This window comes from Leuresthes tenuis, unplaced genomic scaffold (genome assembly GCF_036924035.1).
Source record: "Leuresthes tenuis unplaced genomic scaffold, fLeuTen1.0.hap1 SCAF_16, whole genome shotgun sequence".
In the NCBI taxonomy this organism is placed as follows: Eukaryota; Metazoa; Chordata; class Actinopteri; order Atheriniformes; family Atherinopsidae; genus Leuresthes; species Leuresthes tenuis.
In genome coordinates, this window is record NW_027325370.1 from 22,766,609 (window position 1) to 22,791,252 (window position 24,644).

At 39.1% G+C, this 24,644-nt stretch overlaps 2 protein-coding genes across 3 annotated transcripts; one reads left to right on the plus strand and one right to left on the minus strand.

The window, feature by feature from the left end:
* Positions 1-13,428: 13,428 nt before the first annotated feature.
* On the minus strand, positions 13,429-19,849 carry LOC140272164 (monocarboxylate transporter 2-like). Of its 2 annotated transcripts, XR_011907892.1 has the most exons (6): positions 19,662-19,849; positions 19,305-19,535; positions 18,986-19,129; positions 16,452-17,315; positions 15,744-16,346; positions 13,429-13,615 (listed from the first exon to the last, which is right to left on the minus strand). XR_011907892.1 is itself a non-coding variant. In XM_072367519.1 (5 exons), exons 2-5 carry the CDS (start codon positions 19,519-19,521, stop codon positions 16,123-16,125), a joined length of 1,449 nt encoding a protein of 482 aa, XP_072223620.1. In that variant the 5' UTR covers positions 19,522-19,535; positions 19,662-19,849; the 3' UTR covers positions 15,711-16,122. The 2 variants fall into 2 exon arrangements, 1 of the variants encoding a protein (XP_072223620.1); XM_072367519.1 differs by lacking the exon at positions 13,429-13,615 and having other exon boundaries at positions 15,711-16,346.
* A 438-nt stretch (positions 19,850-20,287) lies between these two features.
* On the plus strand, positions 20,288-22,140 carry LOC140272233 (uncharacterized). The gene is made up of 3 exons (XM_072367603.1): positions 20,288-20,603; positions 21,425-21,613; positions 21,720-22,140. Exons 1-3 carry the CDS (start codon positions 20,460-20,462, stop codon positions 21,912-21,914), a joined length of 528 nt encoding a protein of 175 aa, XP_072223704.1. The 5' UTR covers positions 20,288-20,459; the 3' UTR covers positions 21,915-22,140.
* Positions 22,141-24,644: the final 2,504 nt, after the last annotated feature.

Below are 24,644 nucleotides of genomic sequence, written 5' to 3' on the forward strand. Positions count from 1 at the left end.
TGGCATCATGATTACACATTGCACAGATGATAAAATTATCATGCAAATACAATACTTATTGTATGTTTGCACCACTGTGCCTAATGAAAACAAAGACTATGAATAACTATTGTGAAAACGTGATCAATGACAAACCTTTACCACGCGGCATGCTATGTAACCTGATGAGAAAATTTGCCAAACTAAAAGAATTACTAAAAATGTTTTTTTTTGATACTGCCAAAACTGTCGAAGTGAGCCTCATTTCATTATTACGGTGCTCACTCTTTCTCCCCACCTCCACAGACATAATAGGAAAATAGCTAATATAAAAACTGAAATTGTATTCTTTCCTCTGTAAAGAGAGATGATTGCATATCAAGTTGGCTGGTTGAAGTACCTCCTGTGTATGACTCCTGTGTGGTGGGAGAGGAAGCATTTTTCTTCCAGCCAATGGAAGAGTGAGTCAGGTTTATGACTATGGGGAGCAGAGGGTGGCCTTTATTTCCCTGAGAAGAGTCATTATTATTGCCCTGCAAATTTATGGCTTGCTTCTGGAGAGAACCTACCAGCAGAGTGCTTGTCATTTCTCTCACTATCTTATGCATTATTGATAAGTCTATGGTCCCATCATCCATTGTATGGCATTGCCATAAGTCAGGAACAGAAAACAACACGTACAGTAAACTGGTGATGTAGTGAGTCTTACTTTTGTTCCCTGTACTTTATTTGGAGCCACTATTTCATGAGGACTATAAAACAGAACTTACCAGGATGTCATTGTCAACATGTAGACTGCCTTGAGCAGCAATTTAAATATCATCCCTTTTATTTTTGGCAAATGTTAAGAGTTAATAAATTCAAAAAACATGTGTATGACACAGAAAAGTGGAAATTAATAATTTTCCCGGGGAAAAAAAGATCCATTCCCATGCATTTTGCTTTGGTTGAAATTAAAGTAACTACCAAAACAGCTTCAGCAAACAGATACAGTTTGATGAGTGTACATGTCCCCTGCCAGATGAACCTGGCCGGAATAAAAAACATAAAACAAACCATGTCAAGTCTGTAATATGCCTCTGAAATACATCAATTAGGGTTTTAAATGTGTCAAACATTGATTATCATGTGCTTGAAAATGCTTTGGAAGAAAACAGCGACCTTACTGGGCTGTGCAAGAGCAATGTGTCACATAACAATAGGCAACATGACAAGTGATTAACCGTGGTAGTCTTCTTCTGTTAGTACGTACTGATAAATGGTTGCTATTAGCTATGTAATCAGCAGCTACATGGGGTGATAATTAGATCGTCATGTTGTTAAAAGGATCATTTCGATCAGCCACTTTCGACAAAACGTGCCCTCCCTTGATGCTGCTGTCGTTCACCTGGTCATGAATGCTGCTGCTGTTCAGTAAGTCTGCCATATTACCACATGCAGAAACACACACAAGGTAGCTGTATGCACAAGTACAACGAGACACACACAATCACTGCTCAGAAGTGAACAAGTTAATCAGTGATGTTTTATTTGGCACCTCCCACATATGCTGCCTCTTACTCTGTCTCAGAGCTCCTCTTACTGAAGGACCCTTCAGACCAGCAGCAATCATCCTGTTTAGACAGCTGTGAGAGCTCCTTTTTTAAAAGAATGCATTGTGTAATGCTGCCTGTGTTTGCAATCATGCTCTTCACTGTGTGATGATGAGGTTAATTTAGGGTCTTTTGTGTATATTTTGCTTATTTGTTTATATAAGCTGTATTATTCAACTGGGAAAAAAACAACACAAATGCTTAATTATAAACCCTTGGTTTCAAAATATATTTCTGAAGTTGTGAATTGATTGGGCTGGTTTTGTTGGCAAAATTGGGTTTCCTGCCTTTTGTTGCAAAATTATTTTGTGAGAACTGACCCTTAAAGAGCTCTATTGTGCTCATTTACAAGACTTCTAGATTCATAATGTTATTTTGGTTTGTGTGTTCGCAAAACACCGATGATTTTCCCATATTTTATATTACAGCGGCTGCTCTTTTGCTCTAAATGCTTTGTTTAGCCCCAGTCTTTCTAGGTGCATTTTGACCAAAACGTTCAAGGGGCTCTCTGAGGGTTATGGAACTGGGGAGCTCCCCAAAGGACTTCACAGGCTTTTTCCCTGGTTGTATTCATACTTCAAGACCACTAAAGAAACAGAACAATGAGCTGGCAAGTCAACATATGAACTTGATTAATCTCAGGCTGTTGATCCATTCCTTTGTTTTTTGTTTAAGGTTTTAGGGACTAACAGTATGAATTATTGTTTTTATACTCACCGTTCTACCAATATTTCCAAGGGTTTTTTCAAATGGAACCTTTTCTATACTCTTACATCACATATGGTTCTCCTTTCAGTTGTAAAGCATCTAGTAGGTGCATCTAGATGAAACAGTTCTAGGAGGATGATGAGGATTATTGGGCTTCGGAAATGGCAATTTTTTCCAGAATCACGCCACCTCAGTGACAGGCAGGCGACTGCAGTGGCTCTGGACATGCTGCGTCTTTCTTTGCATTTCCTATTGAGCATTTTATTTGGAAGCGTGGATTTCTGGAGCATTTTTCTGTGCTGGTTTGGGTGCTCTGCTGCTAAAATGACTTATGCTGGTATCTCTGGCAATTCTTTACATCTGTTGCATAACCATGGCAACAGGGAAGTTGTTCACCTTTAGGAGCAGCTAATTGAGCTTTCCAAAACGGAAGTAATGCCTGGAATAAGACCTCAAATGAAGATGAGTTGAGAGGGAGAATGTTGTGGGAGGTGGGATCACTGGTGGATGGAATGGACAAACTTGGACCCCTGATGACGACGCAGCAGGAATATAAGGAAGGTGATTTGGTCATCGAGACATGGTTGCACTGAACTGAAATTAATTCAGTTGAATTGAACTGCTTTTTTTATGGCTAACTTTTCACCAATGATTTTCACCATACAATCAAATAGTTGCCTAAGAGTTTTGCTGTTTGAACAAATCCTCAACAACCGTATTATCATTTCTGAAACTGTATTCATGACCAATGCCAGATATGATCCACCACAGAGACTTAGCAGAAAGGAGTGTGATACTAAGATCCAAGCTAATGTTTCTTCGCTAAAGTTGTGTCAAACAAAAGGTGGCATGAAAATGTAGTAACACACACTCACTCCATGTATGTTTGGTTCAGATTGGTCTAAGTTTCCACGGTTTCTGATTACCCCTTTGAGTTTGAGCCAGCTTTGGAATGTTAGCATGTGATCAAAGATCATGGTAAATGGACTGTACTTGTATAGTGCTTTTCTAGTCAATCTGACCACTCAAAGTGCTTTCACACTACATGTCAGATTCACCCATTAACAGTGCTTTTTGTTCTAATCATTCACACCCATTGATAGATGGACACATTGGTAGGCAACATTCAGGGACACTTGCAGCCCAGAGAAGCCTGGAGTCAAACCACGACCTTCCGATTGGCAGGCGACTGCTCTTTCTCCTGAGCTATAGCCAGAGGAAGAAAACAGCACTTTTGCCATTTTCCTGTTGTTGTGATAATATTACAATTTGAAATAAAGCAGTCCACTGGGTCATTAGTTCCTTTGATGCTAGGAGCTCATCACAATAGTTGTTTGCTATTGTATCCAAAAATAGTCCATTCACTGTGCTTTGCTCATTGTAAGACACTGTAGAGTTAGCAAAAGAGGATCTGGTGAGAAAATAATGGCAGACTCTGAGGCAGCTGATCACCCTAACTAGATTTGTTTGAGGGCAAGCAACGGATGAGAAGGTTGGGCTGCAGAAATTTCAGGTTGTGTTTTCTGTGTGAGAGAATAATTCCGCATGCCGTGAACTTTGGTAACTTAGTGCACTTTTCACACAAACAACTGTGCTGTATAACTTGCTAAAAAAAAAAAGTTTAACTTGGTTTAATCTTGATGTGATTGCAAAAAATCATTATGTCTGAGTAGCATTATTTGAGTTTTAGTTTGTGATGAATCCTGAGTTGCAATAGTAAAAGACGATAAAGGCTTAACAAATTTTATTAGTCCCCCACATTCTGAAGCCCGGCCAATCCATCACTACTGCGCAACCTCATGAATACATTACAATACATTAAAGATGACTGGTTTCACAGGAGTCACTTTGTGAGTTATGCTGTTTATCATTCTGTTGATTTATCCCCCTCGGGCAATGATACACACTTGTCTTCATTATAAAGAGTACTCGAAGTGTTAGTCAAACTCTCTTAGAATTTCAGCTAAAATTAATTTTTGTTCGCAAAATTTTCAAGATGAGAAAAATAAAGGCCTGACCAAATCAACGCCATACTGTGTGGTCTATCATTATCAAATTTGGGGAGACCAGAGAAAAGCAAAAGCGTAATGAAAGTGATGCACATTTTATATTTAGTTTGAAGACAGTAAAAAGGGTCTAAAGGGACATCTATCCCAAAGTATTTCTAAAATGTAATATTTTGACACCGGTTGAACAGTTTAAGAGATCAAGCAGCACCCGGTCTGAGCTGAGGTTATAGTAGCTGATCTTCTTTAGATATTCATAAAAACACTAGATTCAATTGTGTTTTACTTCCAAAGCCAATTACATTTGCATGTATTGGTTTGCATCAGCAAACAGCCACTGTTCACTGTGTTTTCTCGGGGCGTTTGTCAAATGTTGTGCAGAAAACTTTTTCTGGATGAAAAACAAACTGCTTTGAAATCCTTGGGTTTTTTTTTTATGTCTTTCGTGTTTTCAATCACTGATATTATTCAGGCTCTTTTGTAAGAATAATAATAAGAAAATGAAACATTAATCCTCAACTTTATCAAATATATTTTGCCTAAGAAAGAGAGTTTCATATGTGTTGGACAGGACTTTTGAATTAAGGTCATTAAATGTCTTATATTTGCAACTCACTAGAAACTGGGTGCCATTTCAGTCATTTTTAATTCAGTAACACAAGAGCCATGACGACAACAGCGAGATAAAGTGTGAGAACTTAAATCATTAACACGTACTGTGCTGCCTAAATTGCTACCACAAGGCTTCCTGCATCACACAATGTTACTTAGCAATGGGTAGTTAAATGTGCCCTTTTCAGGTGATGACAGAGTGACTGTTGCTAACATGTATAAATAAAATATGGAAAGAAGGTTTTTAATTAGGATTATGATGTGTCAAGACATTTGTCAAGCTAATCTATGCACCCCAAGCTTAAACAGCAACCTTAATTAGTAAATCATCTCAAGTATTTTGTTTTTTTTCATCACAGCTTTTGCATAAAATATGTTTGCAAATGTAATGGCAGTGTGGTTTTTTCTTAGTTATTTTAACTCTTAACTATTTTTCTATTTCATCATAATAGGCTTTTGTCTTGATTAGGCTTTCTGTTTTGTTTGATTTCATTTTAAGTTGGAATATATCTTTCAGGTCAATTTTGTGTTGGTATTGTTTTGGTTTGGGATGGTATTACATTCCAAGTAACATGTTTTTCTGGCAGCCATGGGTGGGACAGTTAATTGTGGAAGCAGGTGCTCTTGCCTTGCTTATTTCTTACTGACAAACAGCACTGGTAAATGAAAGTCCACAATCTTTACATTATCACAGCCAAAAACTTTTTCTGACCAACTCTTTGGTTTGACTTTTTTTAAGAGGACACTTTAGATTTACAGCATAGTACAGACGGACGCTTCAAATTATAAAACGGCTCTATACATTACTGTGGGATGAACATATTAGGGCTGCATAGTATACTGATTTTTTAAATTCATATCAATATTTTTTCAAAACAGACAATAGAATTTGTTATAATATAATCTGACTGTGTCTGTTTCCCATGTAAAGCTGTGCCATGGTGCATATTTCTCGGAACTCATGGCACAGCCCCTTTATTTGTCAGCAACAAGGTGAGCTCCAGACTGCTTATAACTGCCCTTTTTTGTTGCCCTCTTAGCAACTTTGTCTGCATTTTTTATTGTTTTTTTGTTTTTTTTTAAACATAGCCCATAGGTGTCACAATGTGTTGCACAAAATTCTTCCAGAACAGCACTGCAATTACGAGCACAAGCCCTCACTTTTTCTCTCTCTGTCCAACAGAGCAGTAGCTCTGTGAGCTCTGCACCTGAAGTAAATTTTTTAGAGTCATTTTACATGCAAATACAACCAAAAGTAAAACAAAAACTGTCAGGGTGATTTTATCAAACATCTCATTTGTAAAATCATTGATTTCTGGTTGAAGTGTAGTATTGAAAGCTGTTATTTCAGTCACCATTTCTGATTATTTGAGCTGAAAGAGCAGCCCCCCTTCCAAAGCGAGAGCTCTGTGTTGAACTTTTCGATTTGGATCAATACCAAAATTTAAGGGGCTCTCTATTTACCACACACCACTTTGACACTAGTTTTCATGAAATTCTGTCTCGTGGATTTTGTATAATCATCCTTACAAACAGACCAACATGGCAGACAATGTCAAACGTCAATAGCATCTTTGATACAGTAACCCCATCAGAATTTGATAGCAGGGCAAATACTGCCTTGAGACAGATTTAAGTTAGTGGACATTTGGACACAGGTTTCACTGTTGTATGAGGTCATTGTACTTGTGTTTGCTCTCTCTCTCTCTCTCTCTCTCTCTCTCTCTCTCTCTCTCTCTCTCTCTCTCACTGGTTGAGTTAAACAGCTTAAGGCACAACATTTTATAAGGTTGTGAAGAAAGCCCCCAAATGCAACCAACACAAAGCAAAGAGAACTTTAATAGGCTTTTGATGAGCAGCAAAACACACTGACAGGTCAGGCACTCCAGCAAAATAAAGTTCACAATTCCAAAAGTGACATAAACCCTAAATACAGAGCTGTGCAGGAACAAAACAAGAGAGAGACACACATAATGATAATTATGTGATAATGATCATTCTGATAATGAATAAAGGCATCCAGGTAGGATATATATATAAAAGAAACTAAAGACAAACAACAGGTGAGATGTTCACCTGTGAAAAAGACCAGGCGTTACTGTCCAGGAATAAAACTAAGTGAAGTAACCACGGAAGACAAGCGCTACAAAAAATATAAATAAGTAAACCACAACAGGAGAAAAACCAAAGCACTGATCACAATAAAACCAAGACAAACCTAACTGGGAGATAATTCTAGAACATGATGTGTCAATTAAAGAACCAAAAGAAAAAGTACAAACCAAAAAAACAACAAATGCAAAGGCCGTGACAGCAGAACTCCTTGGTGTCGTATTGAGAATATAGTTGGTCTAGCTGAACCTTTTAATCTCTTCTTGAAATAGACCCATGGTCCCCATATGAGCGCATATTTTCTCAAAAACTACTTCCTGTTCAAAGACAATGCATAGATTGTACATTGATATCAAGTCCTACTCACCCAACTGAGCCATTGGAAATTAATAATGTATACAAAATTAAAGCTCATGTTTTAGAAGGTTAGAATACATAGTACATTCTCAAAGACATTCAGTAATTTCCCAACCACATCTGATGTGGCTTTCAGTTCCACATTCAATGAATTGTACTGAAATCCTTAAATCCTTAAAATGGGGTCACAAATAGCCGTGGGTATACAGCTCATTTCAGTTCATTACAGAACATTAAGGAAAACAGTGCTGCCAAATTCCTCCAACAACTACGTCACAACTAGGTTACCTGTAACGTCACCATCATTAAGGGGCTCAATTTTTTATTTTACATTCGCATGGAGCATTTGAAATTCTATCAGTGAGCTAAAATCTCAATAGACTGATATATGTTTGCTTAATTTGCAATAAATTGCAAAAGAATAGTAGAAAAATCAGCTGACAGTCTTGCTTAAGTGGGTTTATTCATTAACAGGATAGATTGGGAGTGTATTATTTGATATTATATATTTTAACAACAAAAGAATCTTCATTTATGACAAAGACAAATAAGCTACATCACAGATGCAAGCAGAACTTTTACTCGTGTCTGTTGTAAGTCTGGAGTATTATGAGCTTCAGTTTTGAAAAGTTAGTTCATTTCAATTGATTTATTTTGTTCCTCACCTAAGTTTCTACCTAAGTAACTCCTCAAAGACTGTTGCTCAACTAAAGAAAATAAAAGGAAAAAAAATCAACTCAATCCTTTTCATACATACTGTATGCTGCTCTCAAAGGCATCCTGTTGTAATTTCCTCTTGAGAGAACCAATAAGGTCTCCTTTAAAGGCACTTTATTGACTTGTCCATATGGTTTATAGGTTTCTAAATGGCTTCATTTCTCTTTAGGAAAAGAATGGGAGTTTAATCACACACCTTTGGCAGGCTTAGCTAAGCAGCTGTGACAGTCAACAGCCTCATCATGTCAGCCAGATTGTCCTTGAAACACAAAGAACCTCTGAGAACATGGATTTACTTCAGCCACTGTTCGCTCATTCATGGTGACAAAGGCTAGTGTCCTCAAAACGTTTTCAGCATTTCAATAAAATTACACAAAAACACTGGTTATCAAAATAAGTTCCACATCCTGAGAGGTAGCTACGCCACTGCTCCCTCATTGACAGTTTCAATCCAGGATGAAGACATACTTAATTTACCTGGGTCTGAGCCAGAAACGCGCAAATGACACAATTTGGCAACAGAATCCCCATATAACAACGCTCCTGGTGTATAATTACACAGATGTTATAAATGGATCAGGTACTGTATACGGGTTTGCAGTTGATTTGTGCCATCATGTTTCATCCTGCTTTTCATTTTGAGGCACGGACAAGCCGATACGCCTCGCTTGCTCTTATAATTATTTCTGCCTCTCTCACTTTTCCATGCCCAGCCTCTCTGTCATGCTCGCCGTCTCAGCCATGGTGTCGATCCCTTAGGACATGCCACTGGAATGCCTATTACAGGCACTGCAGATGGGGATTGGGAACTATCTTAGATTCAATAGAATTTTCCAAATCATGACTGAGGAATTAAATGAAATCCTGCAATGTTATCTCTCAGTTCGAATTGGTCACTCAAGTGTATTGTCCTGATAGACTGATAACACAACCCAATTACTTTTTATCACCCCCATACCATGGATTACATCTGAGTGCTTATGTGCACAATGTGTAAATGCGACTGTGGTTGTTGGTAGTTTATATCATCGACCTTTTCTTCAGTTAGTCAATCAAATTTGCTTATATAGCAGTGTAATTCAGGATGATATTCAAAGGATAGATTATAATCCTTGTGACAATCCTTGTGTTCTCCCTGTAATATACGCACAAGTGCCACTGTCCCCAGAAATGCAAGCTTTAGTGGTTGTCTGTGTTCAACAGATAAAGAGGAACAATGGTTCTAATAAGCAGCAGAGAGTCTCTATAACCAGTCTTTTGGCATGCACATTTGTTCTCACAAAGGCTAAATGTATTTTGAGTGGCAGATTAAGGATATTGGTCAGAGGCGCCGCATTGTCAGCTTTGAAAAGTGGGGTAAATGTGCGTTTGGATGATAATTCACACATTCTAAGGCTAAAGCCGCTCTGTTCTCTGTTTTGGGAAATGTGTTTCACAGATTGTTAATTGTGGGTAACATAATCTCATTAAGTCCTTTTGCTTTGCGACTCAATTTCCTTTACAAGCATTAGCCATGATTGAGTAGTTTAGGGGTTTAAGTTCTTCTTTTGTCTGAATTAAAATTTTTTTTAAAAAGTCCATCTTCACGAAAGCTGTGTTGTGTCCGGTTAGTAATCCATTAGGAAACCTAATGTTCAGTGGCACCAACAGCTCAGGGAAAGTTGATATCCTCTTTTTACAGTATGATATTAGTGTTTATTACCAACAACTGTCCATACAAACTGGGAACAACAGTATTGTTCATGTCATCATCATCTACCAAATGCCACTGTAAAAACACTGTGACAATGAGGCAGGGTTCAATTACAGTAACAAACCTACAGAATTATCTTCTGACTCTGCAGCTCCCCATAGCTTGATAGACATTTATTGCAAGTTGCAAGTTGCAGCTCATTGTTTCGCTGCCTCTCCCACACCTTTTATGTTTTGTTTACACTCACTGCTTCATCAATCACCATTTTTGGTCACAGCAGTAAATGCTTTTAGAGAGCAGGTTAAACAAAATCACTACCTGCTCAGGGGCGCCAAGTGTCAGACAGACAGTGATAATGGTTATCCGATGAACATAGTGGAGTGTTTAACTGATAAGAAGCCTGGTATTTCCCCCAGGTAATTATTTAGACCAAAAACATCTGAAAGTAGGATAAATGTGGAGCTCCCTATGGCTGCATATTGGGCCCACGGCTCTTTTCGTGATTTATTTGAAAAAAAAAAATCTGAATGGTAGAAGAGTGAGCTGAAACTGACTATGGAGATACTATGGACTATGGAGAGAGTTGGAAATTCAGCTGATAATTGTTGGTGCTGTAGTTTCATGACCTTCCCATACATCTGTCATATTACTTCACTCTAAAGCTGAAAAAGCTCTCTTGTGAGAACCTAAAATGACATCAGTCAGAGTTGATGCAGCATGCTCTATTTTAGCACTGCAGGGTCAACCCTCACCCGAGAATAATATGTTGCCATTGACAATTCCAATAAACCATGTCTCCGTATAATATCATGATGTATCAGACTTTTTCATGTTCCTTGAAACATGCGACAAAATGGTTTTAGTTACTGGTGAGTCTTATTTGAGACCATTGTGTCCTTTTATTTCAACAGTATTTTGCTCTAGATCACTATTTAGATAAGTTTAGACACTAAAATCACCTTGTTAGGAAGGTAAAGATCACAGTTTGATATAATATACAGCTTCTCAAAACAATGCACCATCTTCACAAGGCATAAGTGTTGTGCTTGGGTGACTGGGCAGGTTTGGTCTCAGTGAGCATCTGATGTAAAGCACAGTATCCTTAATCTGACAGACTCAGGAAGCCTGTGAGTATATTTGGGTCAGCCCTGAAATGGTTCTCCTCCTACATCTCTAACATGACTTTTCCTGTTGCCGTTGGTAACCATAGAGTCCTTGATTGTTCTGTGGTTGAATGGTGTGCCAGAAGGTTTTGTCTTGTCTTGTGTTCATAACAAAGATGTTGATCATACCCAGGTAAGCATCTTTTCTTTTTTCTTTTGCATCCATTTTGAATAAAGTTGATGTTTTCTTTGTCACTGCAATTCAAAATTGGATTGTAGATGATGATTTTTACATCTTAATGCGTTAAGATTAATTAAAGTTAATCATTTGTGTCCTGTCCAGAAACTTTTACTTCCTTCCCTCATGTGTTAAGCCCTCATTTAGCAATAATCCTGGTGTCACAACTGACCAGGCAGAGACACTGGAGTAGGTCACATTTGACTCTGTTTGTTCCAGCTAAAGTGTACAGCTAAACTCAAACCAATTGTGGCAGGGATGAAAACAAAATTCATGTTTTCATTTCATCCCATCTGCTTTGATTACTTTTGTGGTTGTCTTGGCAAGTTCCATTCAAGTTCATTTCGAGATACTTGTGACAATTTCTACAGCCCTTCATGGTCAGCACACGCCTATTTTACAGATGTATGTCTCTCCTGTCATATGAATCTCTGTGGTCTTCAGATCAGGGGGTGTCGGTTGATCCTTGTTCCAGACTCCAAACTAAAGGAGAACGTGCCTTTGAAGTCATGGTCTCTCTCTCGAGGATGCTGTGGTATTTTTACCCCAGTGTGTTTATTATTTTCATATTGACTCTCCGTTTTCTTTGTTGTTCTTTTATCCCCTATAGCAAAGCACTTTTTGTAACATGACATACAGAAGGTGCTATACATACAAACTTTACCAAGTGTCTTGTGTTCTTTCTGTTCTACAACTTTAAACTAAATATCATTTCATATCAGCAGCTGACGAGACAGGGTAGGACTCACATGAAATTTAGAATTATTGCAAACATACTCATAAAAGATACAAATTCCTGACATCTTTACCTGTGTTCATTACTTGAATACATGTGGTTAGATGTTTTCCAATGATGCGATAAACAGCTCCCTCAATGTATGTCTGTTTATGGTCCCTTCAAGATGAACAAGTACAATCATCTCTCAGTGTTTTTGTAGAGCAGACTACTTTCATCTGATGCAGGCTGCCCTGATTTTGAAGGGTGAAGTAAAATCCAGACTCTCCCTCTTTTATCCTTCCTCCCATTCTGCCTGCTAGTGTTGTAGAAAATCCCATTTTTGAACTTTCTGTGGAAAACAGGTTATTTTGCTCCACATAAATATCAAGGTGACCATGGTGCATTGGAGTAGTAAGTTGCAGTAGTGCTTTGTAAATATATTGATTTTGAATGTAGGTTAGTCAGTGCTTTGTTTTTACCAAATGATCTCAGTACATCTTGTGTTTTCTCAGGGATGTTAGACACACTGAGGAAATGGTGTCTGTTGTCTGGAGGGGATGATTGAGTCCTAAAAGGCCCCTCATGATTGCTCCTCTGTCTGTTAGAACATGTCAACATGTCCTGTGTGTCCATGTTAGCTGCCTTGGCTATCAGTGTTTATTTTCATCCAGTGATGTGTCATTAATAGCTCCTTCCAGTGGGCCCCTGTCATATATTCACACAGCATTTCCCTTCCCTCCAATACTAAACAGACAGATTTGTGTAGACAGATTTGTTCTGCTACCATGGATAAAGAAGATTAGCAGAGATTAATTAGAAACATGTTGAGTTAACAAGACAGTATCACTTCTTTCCTTACAAATATCCCAGCTGTGTGGTTAAAACAGAACTCAGGGCGCTACTGCTTTAACCAGCAGTACGGTTTTAACAGCATGTCTCAGCGTGGGGGCAGTCAAGGCCAGGATTAGATAAAGAGCTGCCTGGATTCAATCTTCTTGCTCCCAATTAAGGTCAGATTTACTGACATCAGTCACAGTTCATCACAGTGATTATGCTCAAGCTGTTCAGAGAGAAGATGATACAAAGCTTATGGGAACCACTGCTAATTGGAGATCTTCACTCTTTCACTCCGTGTCCACTCATGAATAAATCTCTTCTTTTGAGATAGATACATACTGGCCACGTCATTAGGATCATATTAATGCTTACATTTAGAAAATGTTGAGAGGGGCAACAAAAGGCTAGACAAGCGAGTGGTACTAAAAAGAAGCAGCTGTAGGAAATGCTATGATAAATTAGGTACATTGACAACTCATTAGTCACATTACTAGGTATAAAAATAATACTTTTGTGAGGCAGTCTCTCAAAAATAAAGATGAGAAGAGGTTATCAAATATACAAAAAGTCATAGAATGCGGACCTATACCGCGGCATAAAAGACTGTAAATGTTCCATCATCTCCAGGTCATAATATCATCTAAAGATTCCAAGACATGTCTCTGTAACTTCTCTCATCTGGAAACGTCTTTCCAGATGAGAAAAACAGCTCAGGCAGTCCTGCCTTAAAAACAGGCAGGATTCTGTCATGGAAACCTCTGCCTGCGCTCAGGAACACTTCCAGAAACCATCGTCTGTGAACACAGCTCACTGTACCATCCACAATTTCAGGTTAAACCTGTATCATGCATAGGTGTCATATGTGAGCATGATCCAGATGAACACCGTCTTCTTCTCTGGGCCAAAGGTAATTTTGAATGGACTGAGGTAAAGTGAAAAACTTCTGTGGAGACAAATTGAAATTTTCAAATTGAAATTTGAAATTGTTTTTGCAAATCGTGAACGTTGTGTTCTCCGGACTAATAGAGAGAGGGACCATCCAGCTTGTTGTCAGGGCTCATTGCAAGAGCCTGCATCTCTGATGGTAGGGGATTGCATTAGTTCCTATAGAACTGGCAACTTACACATCTGGAAAGGCATCATCAATGATGAAATATATATATGGGTTTTAGAGAAACACATGCTCCTTTCATATTTCAGCAAGATGCTAAAACGCATAATATATCTATTACAACAGTATGGCTTCATGGTAGAAGAGTTTGGGTGCTGGACTTGCATGCCTGGCTTCCAAACTGACACATCATGAAATACTAAATACAACAAAGAAGATCCTGGCTGTTTAGCAGCTAGAATCCCATATTATGTAAGAATAGGACAACATTCCTCTTCAGAAGGTCCAGAAACTGGTCTCTTCAGTTCCTAGATGTTTACATATTTTTGTTAAATGAGGAGGAGATGCTGCACAGTGGTAAATATGGCCATATCCAAACTTTTTTGGAACTGGGGTTGTGCACTAAAAGAGATGCACTTCAGTATGGTTTCATTTTACCTTTTTGTTTGACTTAATCAGCTGTTAATTATGTACTCCCTATGCAGTTTTGAATGCCATATGGACAGTGGCACAGTGGAGTTTGCCAAAATGACTTTTAGTGTCTTTACCAATTGATGGTACCATATTCTTGTACAGAGCATTTTGGAGCAAAATACATATATATGTTGAGTCATAGTAAAACAGAATGATTTGTAAATCTTTGAAACTATATATAATTGAAAGTTTCACAAAGAAAGGTTTTAAATGTTTCTTTTAAGAATAGATGTGCTATTTGAATTTTGATGCTTCAAAGATGGTTGAGACAGGGTCATGCATAGATCTTTGTTGCATTACATTTTTCCTTTAGTATGTTTCCTTTAAGATTTGGGAACTATTGAGTTGCCAGTTGCGGCAGTATTGAAAGACAAATACATTTACATTCTTATGTGATACATGATTTCTGCTGGCCGGCTGTTCAGGGCACTACGTAAGCTGTCTTTTGATGTTTCCTTGTTGTAAATTAGAGTTACAACTACATACACTGAACTGAACTGAAATCAAAAGCAGCTCACTGGTACTGGGTAAGTCATCCATCATGAGACAGGGACATACAATGCTATCGGAGGGTATGAATAAACTTATTGATTTGCTAAAATGAGCAATTTTCATCTTTTTGAAATGCAAGTCAATATGAACCTTGCAGGGACATTATAAAAATGAGCCATTTAAGCACATATCTGTAAAGAAGGCATTATTCTGTTTTCGAATGGCTCATCCGTGAATCTTATATTGCATGTGCTGGAGGATGATTACTGAGAGTGTGTGTCCATAGAGAGACTGACCCGTGAGGAAAAGAATGTTCTGACTTCAGACCACAAATTTTAAGTGCTGTCAAGTATTTTCTCTGTGGTGTAGTAGATCAGTCAGAAGTCTAGCGTCTTTACAGTCCACATAACAGCAATTTACTACATACATTAACAGCCCATAAATGATAGACAAACCACTAAAACACATTTTGAAATACCAGAATATCCGGAGGTCAGGTCTGCTGCAATAGTAAGTCTGTAATATGCGCAGTACTTTAAATGTCATTAAGGTTAACTAAAGCATTTCAATGATTCAGCCTCATATGCAAATGAAGACTTATTATTAAATGCACATAGAGGTCTCCACTCTTATTTAAAAGTTCATCTAGAAAATAATTTCATATCTTCATACTGAATTTTTATGACTTTACTGAAGCAGCGCTGCGGTGAAACAACTTTCACTGATCCCCCATGACACCGAAAATGTGTTTTGCTGCAGACAGGAACGTGAAGAAAAATTCATGTTTTTCTTCTCAAACTGTGCGGTTTCAATGTATAGGAGGAATGAGAGTGAGAAAATGTGCACCCTTTGAAGCAAACTTTTAAGCTTATGATTTTCTATAATTGAAGCCATTACTTAGATCATGAAAAATCTATAACATCAAAAAGGATGCTTATAATTAAATTTGCAGAGTAATTGAAGACATGTTGTTTGGGGTATGTTGAGTTCTTACATGATAGGATTCAATGCCATCTAGTGGTTAGAAGTGGTGGTCTGGCTTTGTGTTGAGGATTTTGACTCATTATTTTACGTCAGACCCTCTGGATTTGTTTGGTTTTTTTTTTGTTTTTTTTCCAGCCTCTGAAGAAACTAAATCAAAGCCTGACAATAACCACACCAGACTTTTTTGGATGGTTTATGGACAAAGGACAATAAGTTTATATTTGTCACCTAATGTAATGACAATAACATACACACAATAACCCATTACAAAATAACAAACAAAGATATAAAGATACAAACTTAGAAGTTAAAGAATTCTTATAAATTCATTCTTTTTTTTATCAATAATAGTAGCCACTACATGTAAAGCCTGTACATTGTCATTCTTTTCATTCATGTGTTTCATTCACTGTTTTATCGTCCTGCTTCTTTTTAAGTTGTACCACTTCTTCTGAAGTCACCATCTCCCCTGTTTCGCTCTGCCGCCGCTCTTCATCCAGTTTCTTATAGTTGTAGTAATGCATGATGAAGAAAAATATGCCAGGCACCAGCATTAAAACACCACATTCGTAGTACATGTATTTGTAGTCCCCGAAAATATCAACCAAAGCCCCTGAAAGACAAGTTACACACTCCATTGGACACCATTTTAGAAATGACCATGTAAATGTTTTTGTATAAAACAATGAATACGATTGTGTCCACCGATTTAACAAACCTGAAAGAGGAGGTCCAAGTAGCACTGGTCCACACTCTATAATGGTGACAAGTCCAACTGCGCTGGAAAAGCGATGAGCTCCAACTAGGTCCATCAGAACTTCAAAAAGCAGAGCCGAGAGCATTCCAAAAGCCAGACCAAAGAAGACGGCGTACACAACCAGACCCTTATATCCAGACGCCAGTGGGCACAGCAGATGACATACACCGTTGTATGAAACCGCAAAACTGAAAAAATATTGTATTTTTGGCCTAATCCACTTGTGGTTGCCAATCAGGCCGGTTACTGGTCTGATGAACATGTCCACCAGAGCAAAAATAGAAAGCAAGAAGGCGGCTGAATACTCATCGGTCCCTTGATGTTTGGCATAAGGGGCCAGGAACACCACTGGTGCAAAAAAGCCAAAAAACATAACCACATTTCCAGTGAGATAAATGACAAAGCCCCTGTGTCTGAAGAGTGAGAGGTCTATGAATTTGGAGGCTTGGCTCTGACCATTGCTTTCACTCTGAACCTCCTCAGGTGGAGGCTCAGCTGGCTGTGTGCTGCTGTCTTCAGTGGCAGCTCCCTCAGCAGCTGCCCTGTTATACTTTTGAGAGTCATTGTTGGGCTCGGGGTGAGAAAGTTTATTGACTGGCCTCATCAGAGCACCAGCCACAAGGCAGTTGAAAACAATGGATCCCAGGATGAGGAAACTCCCTCTCCAGCCAAAAGAATCTAAAAGGAACTGATTGAGAGGAGCCAGAGTGAACAGGACAACTGGGCTTCCTGTCATTGCGAGTCCATTTGCTAGTGGCCTTTTGACCTGGAAGTAAGTGCCAATAATTGTCAGGGCTGGCTGCAGGTTGAAGGCAAGACCAAAACCTGTTGAAATAAAAAAAAATGATATACCCCTTAACTGATTGATTTTCCTAGTGTTATATGTGGTTGACAGTAGTCGATATTAGGGGAGGGGCTACATTACCTTGTCAGCAAAATGACCATAGCAATGCCCTTGATAACTCATGCAGAAGGAGTACTCTGTCTCCACCCGCCTTTAGCGTACAGAGCGTGGGAGCAGAGGTGTTCTTGATATGACTATGTTGCTTTAGTCTGATGCTGTCTGTGGTGCTCAAGTTAAAGATAAGTTTAGCTTTGGATCTATAATATTCTCTAAACTATACACTCTAAATCCTCAATTCTATGCTATACTGTAGCAACCCAATATAGAACTGTATCACCTCTGAGATCTGAGTCACAAGTAGCGCCTGAAGTAAAAGATGAGCAGGGATACAGATGCATACTGCTGCTGGTAGCATTGCCATTACAATCCTTTAATAAGCTCATGATCATTCAGTACTGTGTGTGCTGCTGAAAATGCACTCTAATAGCATACACCAGTCAGCTATAACATTATGGCATCTTGCCTTATATTGAGTTGGAACTTCTTTTGAAATGCTGCCAATAGAGCTATGATCAGTGAGGGCGAAGATACAGAACAAGTAAAGGTGTCCTGGAGTGTCTGGTACCAGGTTAGCAATAGATCCTTTGGGTCCTGTATGTTGTGAGGTGTTGTTTTTATGGACTGAGTGTGCTTCCAACAGATGCCATCAGATCCCATCAGACTGGTATGTGGGGAGTTTGGAGGCCAGTGTAACATTTCAGGTTCTTTCTGTGCTTGTAAGTCCCTCCTAGAGCAGTTTTTGCTGCTGCTGGGAGAGGACAGCACAGTAGGAGAGTACTGTTGCCATGTGAGTGATGTTGCTCTTTTCATTTGTAACACTAAACTGATAAGTTCTTTTGGTTTGAATTGATGGTCAGAAAGATACAGTGTGAGGATTTTTGTAAAGGCCTTCAGCACAACGTTACAGCCTTTTTAATTACATTTCGACATTTTATAAATATTTTTGGAGATTTGTTGAATTGATGACTCGAGAAGTATTATGCAGAACAGTTAGTTCTGCAAATAGTTTAAGGAAGTGCCAAATAGTATTTCTGATATTACATAGATGTTCACGGTGATGCCACATTTTTAAATTTTCGAAAAAAAACTTTTTTCCAAGGACTGTTCTTTCCTGCGTCACTGTGGGTTACGCATCACTACTAGATGAAGGATTAAGTTTAAAGTCTGAAAGGTTTGTTTGCTCTCTTGTCAGTAATATGACCATGTAGTCTGTCATGCGTGCGTAGATTTTCAAAACACAGGTCTAAGCCCAAATCTGACTTGTTTTACCACATTTTTAACCATACGTAATAACAGGAGTATTTTGTCGCATTTTAATCAAATATTTACATATTGCACTGAAATGAGCTCAGACAGGGAGACTAACAGTCAATGTGAACTGGCCCTGATAGTAGAAAAACTCATGAATGAGACTCGTGACACAAACACTGCATCCTCCTGTGTCAGCCAGTCATAGCCGGGCAGCTTAAAGCAAACATTAAAAAACAGCAGCAGCCCCACCAGAAAAAGATCTGCAATTTATGACATGCATAAAAGTATTTTCAGGGGTACCAAAAAAGATTACAGTTGGAAAAAAGAAGAAATATTTTACCTCCAATTACTCCAACACAGAGATACAGATGCATGATGGTAGTGCCAAAAGAAGCAAGCACCATGGCAGTGCTCACCATGAGCCCACCAACCATAACCACAGGCCTGCTGCCATAACGATTGACAAGTATACTGCTTATAGGACCTGCAAAAAGAAGAAAATATGTCATCACTTATTCATTTCGACTCTGTTCTGAAGGACACCAAAAGTTACAGAAGAGATGCTTAAATTATCATGTGAGATGTTTGAGAATTTGACAACTTTGTAACTGGCCTCGTCAATTTTTTTTTTGTAAAAGTAGCCCATGGCTGCCACTGACCTCCTGCATACATAGAAGCCAGCATGACTGAGGACAGCCAGGCAATCTCACTGTAGGAAACTGAAAAATATTCTTGAATCTCCTTGAAATAGATGGTGAGGGACTTGGGAAAGGCGTAAGAGAATCCTATGGAGATGAAAGCGGCGAAGACGACAGCCCAGCCCCAGCCTCCATCTGGTGGCTTGTAGCCTAGATTGGTTACTGCGGCGGGGGGCATTATCAACTCACCGACTGGGAAGTGGGAACAGTTAAAGAAGTTAACAGAGAATAAACAAGGGCATATTTTCAAAGAAATGGTAATACTGACATTATTTACACCCTAGTAGATACAGTGTCCTACATATGAAAAGAGCTCACCTCTGCAGAAGCCTTGAAAGTATATTAACCAGTCTGTCAACTCTGCAGCTGTGGCAGACTTTGGCTGCGTCCCTCACAACATCCAGCAGAGAGGTCTTTGATCTCTACACGTGTGCCTGCATGAAAAATGCAAGTGGCCATTCATAACAAAGCAATGGAGGGTTCAGAGGCGGTCTTCTGAAAGAATCCTCAGTTAAGCAGAAAAAGCTTTATCAAGTACTGCCAAGTGCCTGCCTGACTGTAACAGTTTAAACTTTGTGTGTTCTGCTGCGATAAGACAGTCTGTTAGCTCCTCCTTAATAATCTCATCAGCTTTTCCTGTGATTTTCACATTTACAAAAGGGGTTTCTGTGCATAATTTAAGAAATTAGAGTATATCTGAGCCCGTGTTACCACCCAGTTTCAGGTGTTAGCTATGACAAATGTTCGCGTTTTAGATTATGGACAAACAAGCCAAGGAGAAGATTTGAGTTTGTTCAAAACACGAATAAAAGTACATAATATGAGCAAAGGGCAAAATGAACGGTCTTTTAGACTTTGCCCCTAAACAGAAGAGGACACTCCAGTCCAGGTGGTGGCGCTAATGCACTGTTCTGTTGTTTGATAAATACCATATAAATCAAGAAGAAGAGAAGCTTGTACAGTCGTTACTCGCTTGTGTAATATGAAAGTCTTTTTCATAACGTTAGCTTGTGTTTGTCACACCAAAGTCAAGAAGCTAACTGTTAACAGTGACTGTAATATGCTAACGCGTTGCTAGTTGTTCAAAACGACGGTTAGCATTCAGCTGATTTAGAGATGTTTTCTAAAGTGACAGCGAGTTTGGCCAGAGGTTTGGTCCGGTTGCCTGGTCATGCCAATTCAAGGACGGCGAGACTTTTAACACCCGTCTTCTGCAAACACCAGCATCGGACCCTCAGCACCGAGTCGGCAGGTGTCAGGGTGAGCTTCTCATGTTTCTGATAATCCACGTTATGTGTCACTGCACGCAAGAAACCTGTTTAAAACAGCGTGTCACACTTTAAAACGCCGAGTTTTTAGAGGAGCTACTGAGCGGTTGCTAGATTATTGCTTTGACTTATGATCCGTTTATAAAACACATCCTCTGCCACTGATGGCACAATTCAGCTGTATACGGAACTGTCCTTTAATGCAACACGTTTGACTTGTAATTGAAGCGTTCCACAGGGTGTTATAGTCAAGAGTCTTTCGAATATGAAAGCCGAATGAAGGTGAGATGGGTTACTTTTTCAGAACTTGTCTCTGCCTAAACCATGAGTTTTCAACTGGTAAGTCAAGTTGTGTTGTTGAAATTTAGATTCTGCTTTTATAATACAGAAGAGGCATTTATTATCCATTACAGAACTGCCAACAAAAAACAGCACAAGCAAGAGACCATTTTGGGATGGCATTGCCAGCATGTTGACATACCAACCCATGACAATTAAGGATTTATTATGTCACGCGCTCTCGTGAGTCGGACCACGTTAATTTTCACGCTGGGCCTTTGTTTTGCTCTCATCTGCTCGCTTATCTTTGTGACACCGATATGCTGATATTTTATGGATTTGCAGACTACCAGTCAAACATAAACATGGACGCCTGTTAAACTCTTGTCACTGTTCAAGATCATAGTTTGTGATGAAGACGCACTCTCACACAGGCAGACTCAGAGGTGAAAACACTACCAGCCAAAGTGTTGCATGTATGTAGGCAAAAACACAAAAGCTGTGCTCTTTTAATGTGTTTCCACTCTGCTTTAGGTGCTGTATGATGGGCTTTGTCCCATCTGTGTGACAGAGATCCGGTTCCTCCAGTTTCTGCAGAGAAACCGTTCAGGGATAGTGCATTTTATTGATATCTCTAAGCCAGGCTATGATGGGACAAATTACAAGGATGTCACCTATGAGATGGCCATGGAGGAAATGCACGTGATCGATGAGAAAGACGAGGTAAGCTCACCTTCCACAGATTTAACCAAGACTGTGACAGTCTGATTGCGAATGTGCAAATCATCCCAAACCGTTTAAGATACAGCTTTATGCTGTGTATTGGCAGGTTCACAGTGGCGTTCCAGCGTTTGCCGTCATGTACGATGCAGTAGGTCTCGGCTGGTTGGGACGCTTTATGATGTGGACGCCCGTGAGGCCATTCATGGACAAATCGTATGCCATCTTTGCCAGGAATCGCCTTAAGTGGACAGGACGTGGTGAGGAGTGTACCACAGGACGATGTGAAAAGAAGACCCAATGACTCTTGTCTACGGAAAACAAACAACCTCTGTTTAAAAAGGACATTTGACCAAGAAGAACTGCAGAAATACCACACGGTTGTACCTTCATAACCACTGATTTATCATGAACCTCTCACCAAGAGTTTCACTTCTTTTGCTAAAGGACAATATTATCAGCCGGATGTTATGGAAATGATGTAAACACATAAGGTGATTCTTTATTATAAAGTTGTTACTCTGACCTGATATTCTTCTTGTCATTTTTGGTTTAACAGAACTGAGTAAGTCAAACACAACAATGCAAGGGTTAAACCCGGTATTGAGCATTTATGAGCCAAAACTCTTGATTTTAATGAAAATGGCCCTCATACAGAAAATAATGCTCTGAATATTCTCTACGCATTTATTATCCAAACACACTGACTCTAAAACTGTATTAAGCAGCTCATTTTGACTGACAGCTCTATTTTCTCTGGATATTTAAATCAGTGATTCGTGCTGGTGTTCTGATCGTCAGCTTGGCCTGACACGAGCTCCAACAAAGGCGCTGGAAGATGACAAGCAATTGGAGAGGAGAAACCACAGATGCAGAATAAGATGGCGTTTAAGACAAAGAACCTGACTGTGAGAGACGGAGAGAAAATGTGTATCGCTATGATGACTGTTACATTTTGGCAAATATATATCGTACGGAGATAAGACGGAAAATCACTGAAGCAAAATACAGTCTATTTCCTGTCATACACACTATCTCAGACTGAGGTTCTTTCAAAAGCAAGATAAATAATCAGACTGTCAAGGTGCTGCCACTAGATGTCATTGTAAGTCAAAAATAATAGCACTGGTAGGAGAGAAATTGTTCCTTTAATGTCCTGAAATGTCAGCTGTGATTGATCAGGTCACCCACACTGCTTTTTCTTAATGTGGCAGAGAATGCAAGCAGAAATGATAAAGTTCAGTAGATGGGTTTTTTTTGTTTACTTGAATTAAAAAATAGCTAGTAAAGAGCATTTGCATATTTTCCATTATTCTAAATGCTGCTTTGACAGTTGTGTGTGTGGGTGTGTGGGCAGATACAAATACAAATACACGTTGGTATCTAATTTGACACCAGCTGGTGGCACGTGCCATCTGCAGAGCAGTGTGCTACAGAACAAAATGTGCTGGTCAAAGGTTACATGAGTCCTCTCTATAGGACGCCAGTGTTTCCAAAACATTTTCTGCTATACACAACAATCTGTTTCCATCCTTTTTTGTGTTGAGTACTCATACTCAGATAAGGAACGTTTAAAAGTTAAAGTGATAAAGTGTCATTGTGTTTTAATTATGTTTCATTTTTTTTGCTTAGTAAATTCAATGTTGAGTTGGATTATAGACCCTCTTTTCTCTGGATTTCCAGTAAAGTAGCTGGTCCTTCACATTCTTTTCACTGTGAAGATGGTGTGACAACAAGGTCACAGTGATAGATTTTTACGATATGATCGTCACGGACAAAGAGTATTTCGCCAAATCTTTGTAAAAAAAAAACACAACCACCACAGACTTGTATGTCGTCTGTATCCTACGCCCCTGATTGCTTGGACACAGATTCCAGGAATTGAAGTTCTGGGGATGAGTGAAGCGCTCCGTCTGTCTTGAAGGGAGGTGTGTGTTTTTGTGCGAGGTGTGCTATGACGCACAACCTAACATCAGCTCACAGACAGCTCCTCACTAATTTTAGACCTGTGCCTGTCAGTGGTGACGGCACATGACTTTAGGCCTGTGTGGTCTTTATTATCATTGGCCAAGCTGGATACCCCCCCCCCATTCTAAATTCCTCGCCATAAGACGCACTCCCGCCTCCACAACAACCAATACAATTAAAGGCACGAATGTGAGTGTCACATATAAACATTAGAAATAGTGCCTCTGACAGGTCGTGATGTGTTGCCCTTGATTTCGAGGAGCAGAAATCTGCTGGACGAGGACTCGGGAAGACGGAGGAACACATGTTATGTTGTAGGTAAATCCTTTGTGTGTGCTTTGAATACACTTTCTGTTAAGGTTGCAGTTGCTTTAGGCTACTTTGGCTTACCCCACTACACAAAAGAATGAGTATAGCTGGTGTTTGACTAATGCACAGCAAAGCTGTCTGAGTTTCCAAGGTCAAAGTTGTTTACATTGTCAAACTACATCCATAGAAGTGTAGAGACAGTACAAACTTAATACACTGTAATGATAACATTAATAAGAATTAATTATTGATAATAGAATAATGATTATTAATGAGCATTACTAATCATTTTTTTAATGTTGATAATTGTATCTAAGCATTGCAATTATAGCTATGACCTACATTTAAAATATTATTATTCATGTATAAATGGACATGCATTTGGACATAAATTGAGGTTTTAGGGAAACATTCCCGGCACACAGTGCTATGACACAGGCTATTGTTTAATATAAAGTGTGTACACGCTCCGATCAGCTGACTCTCAAAGCCTGCTGCAGTTTGTGGTTGGTTTATAGCAGTGACAGTGTGCCTCAGCTCGGAATAGATGCACTGCAGAGATGTAGAGGCACTAAAGTTTTGACATTTCAAATTGAAGTTGGCACACCTCAAGTTTGATTTCGGTGGTAAACAGTTGTCATTTGTTGCTGTGCTCTGCCGGTTAGTTGAAAGCAAGGTCAGCCTGTCATCTGAGATTCTGACTTATTGAAGAGCTCCATCTGCTGATCCCTTGATTCATTGATGATATTACTTTTAT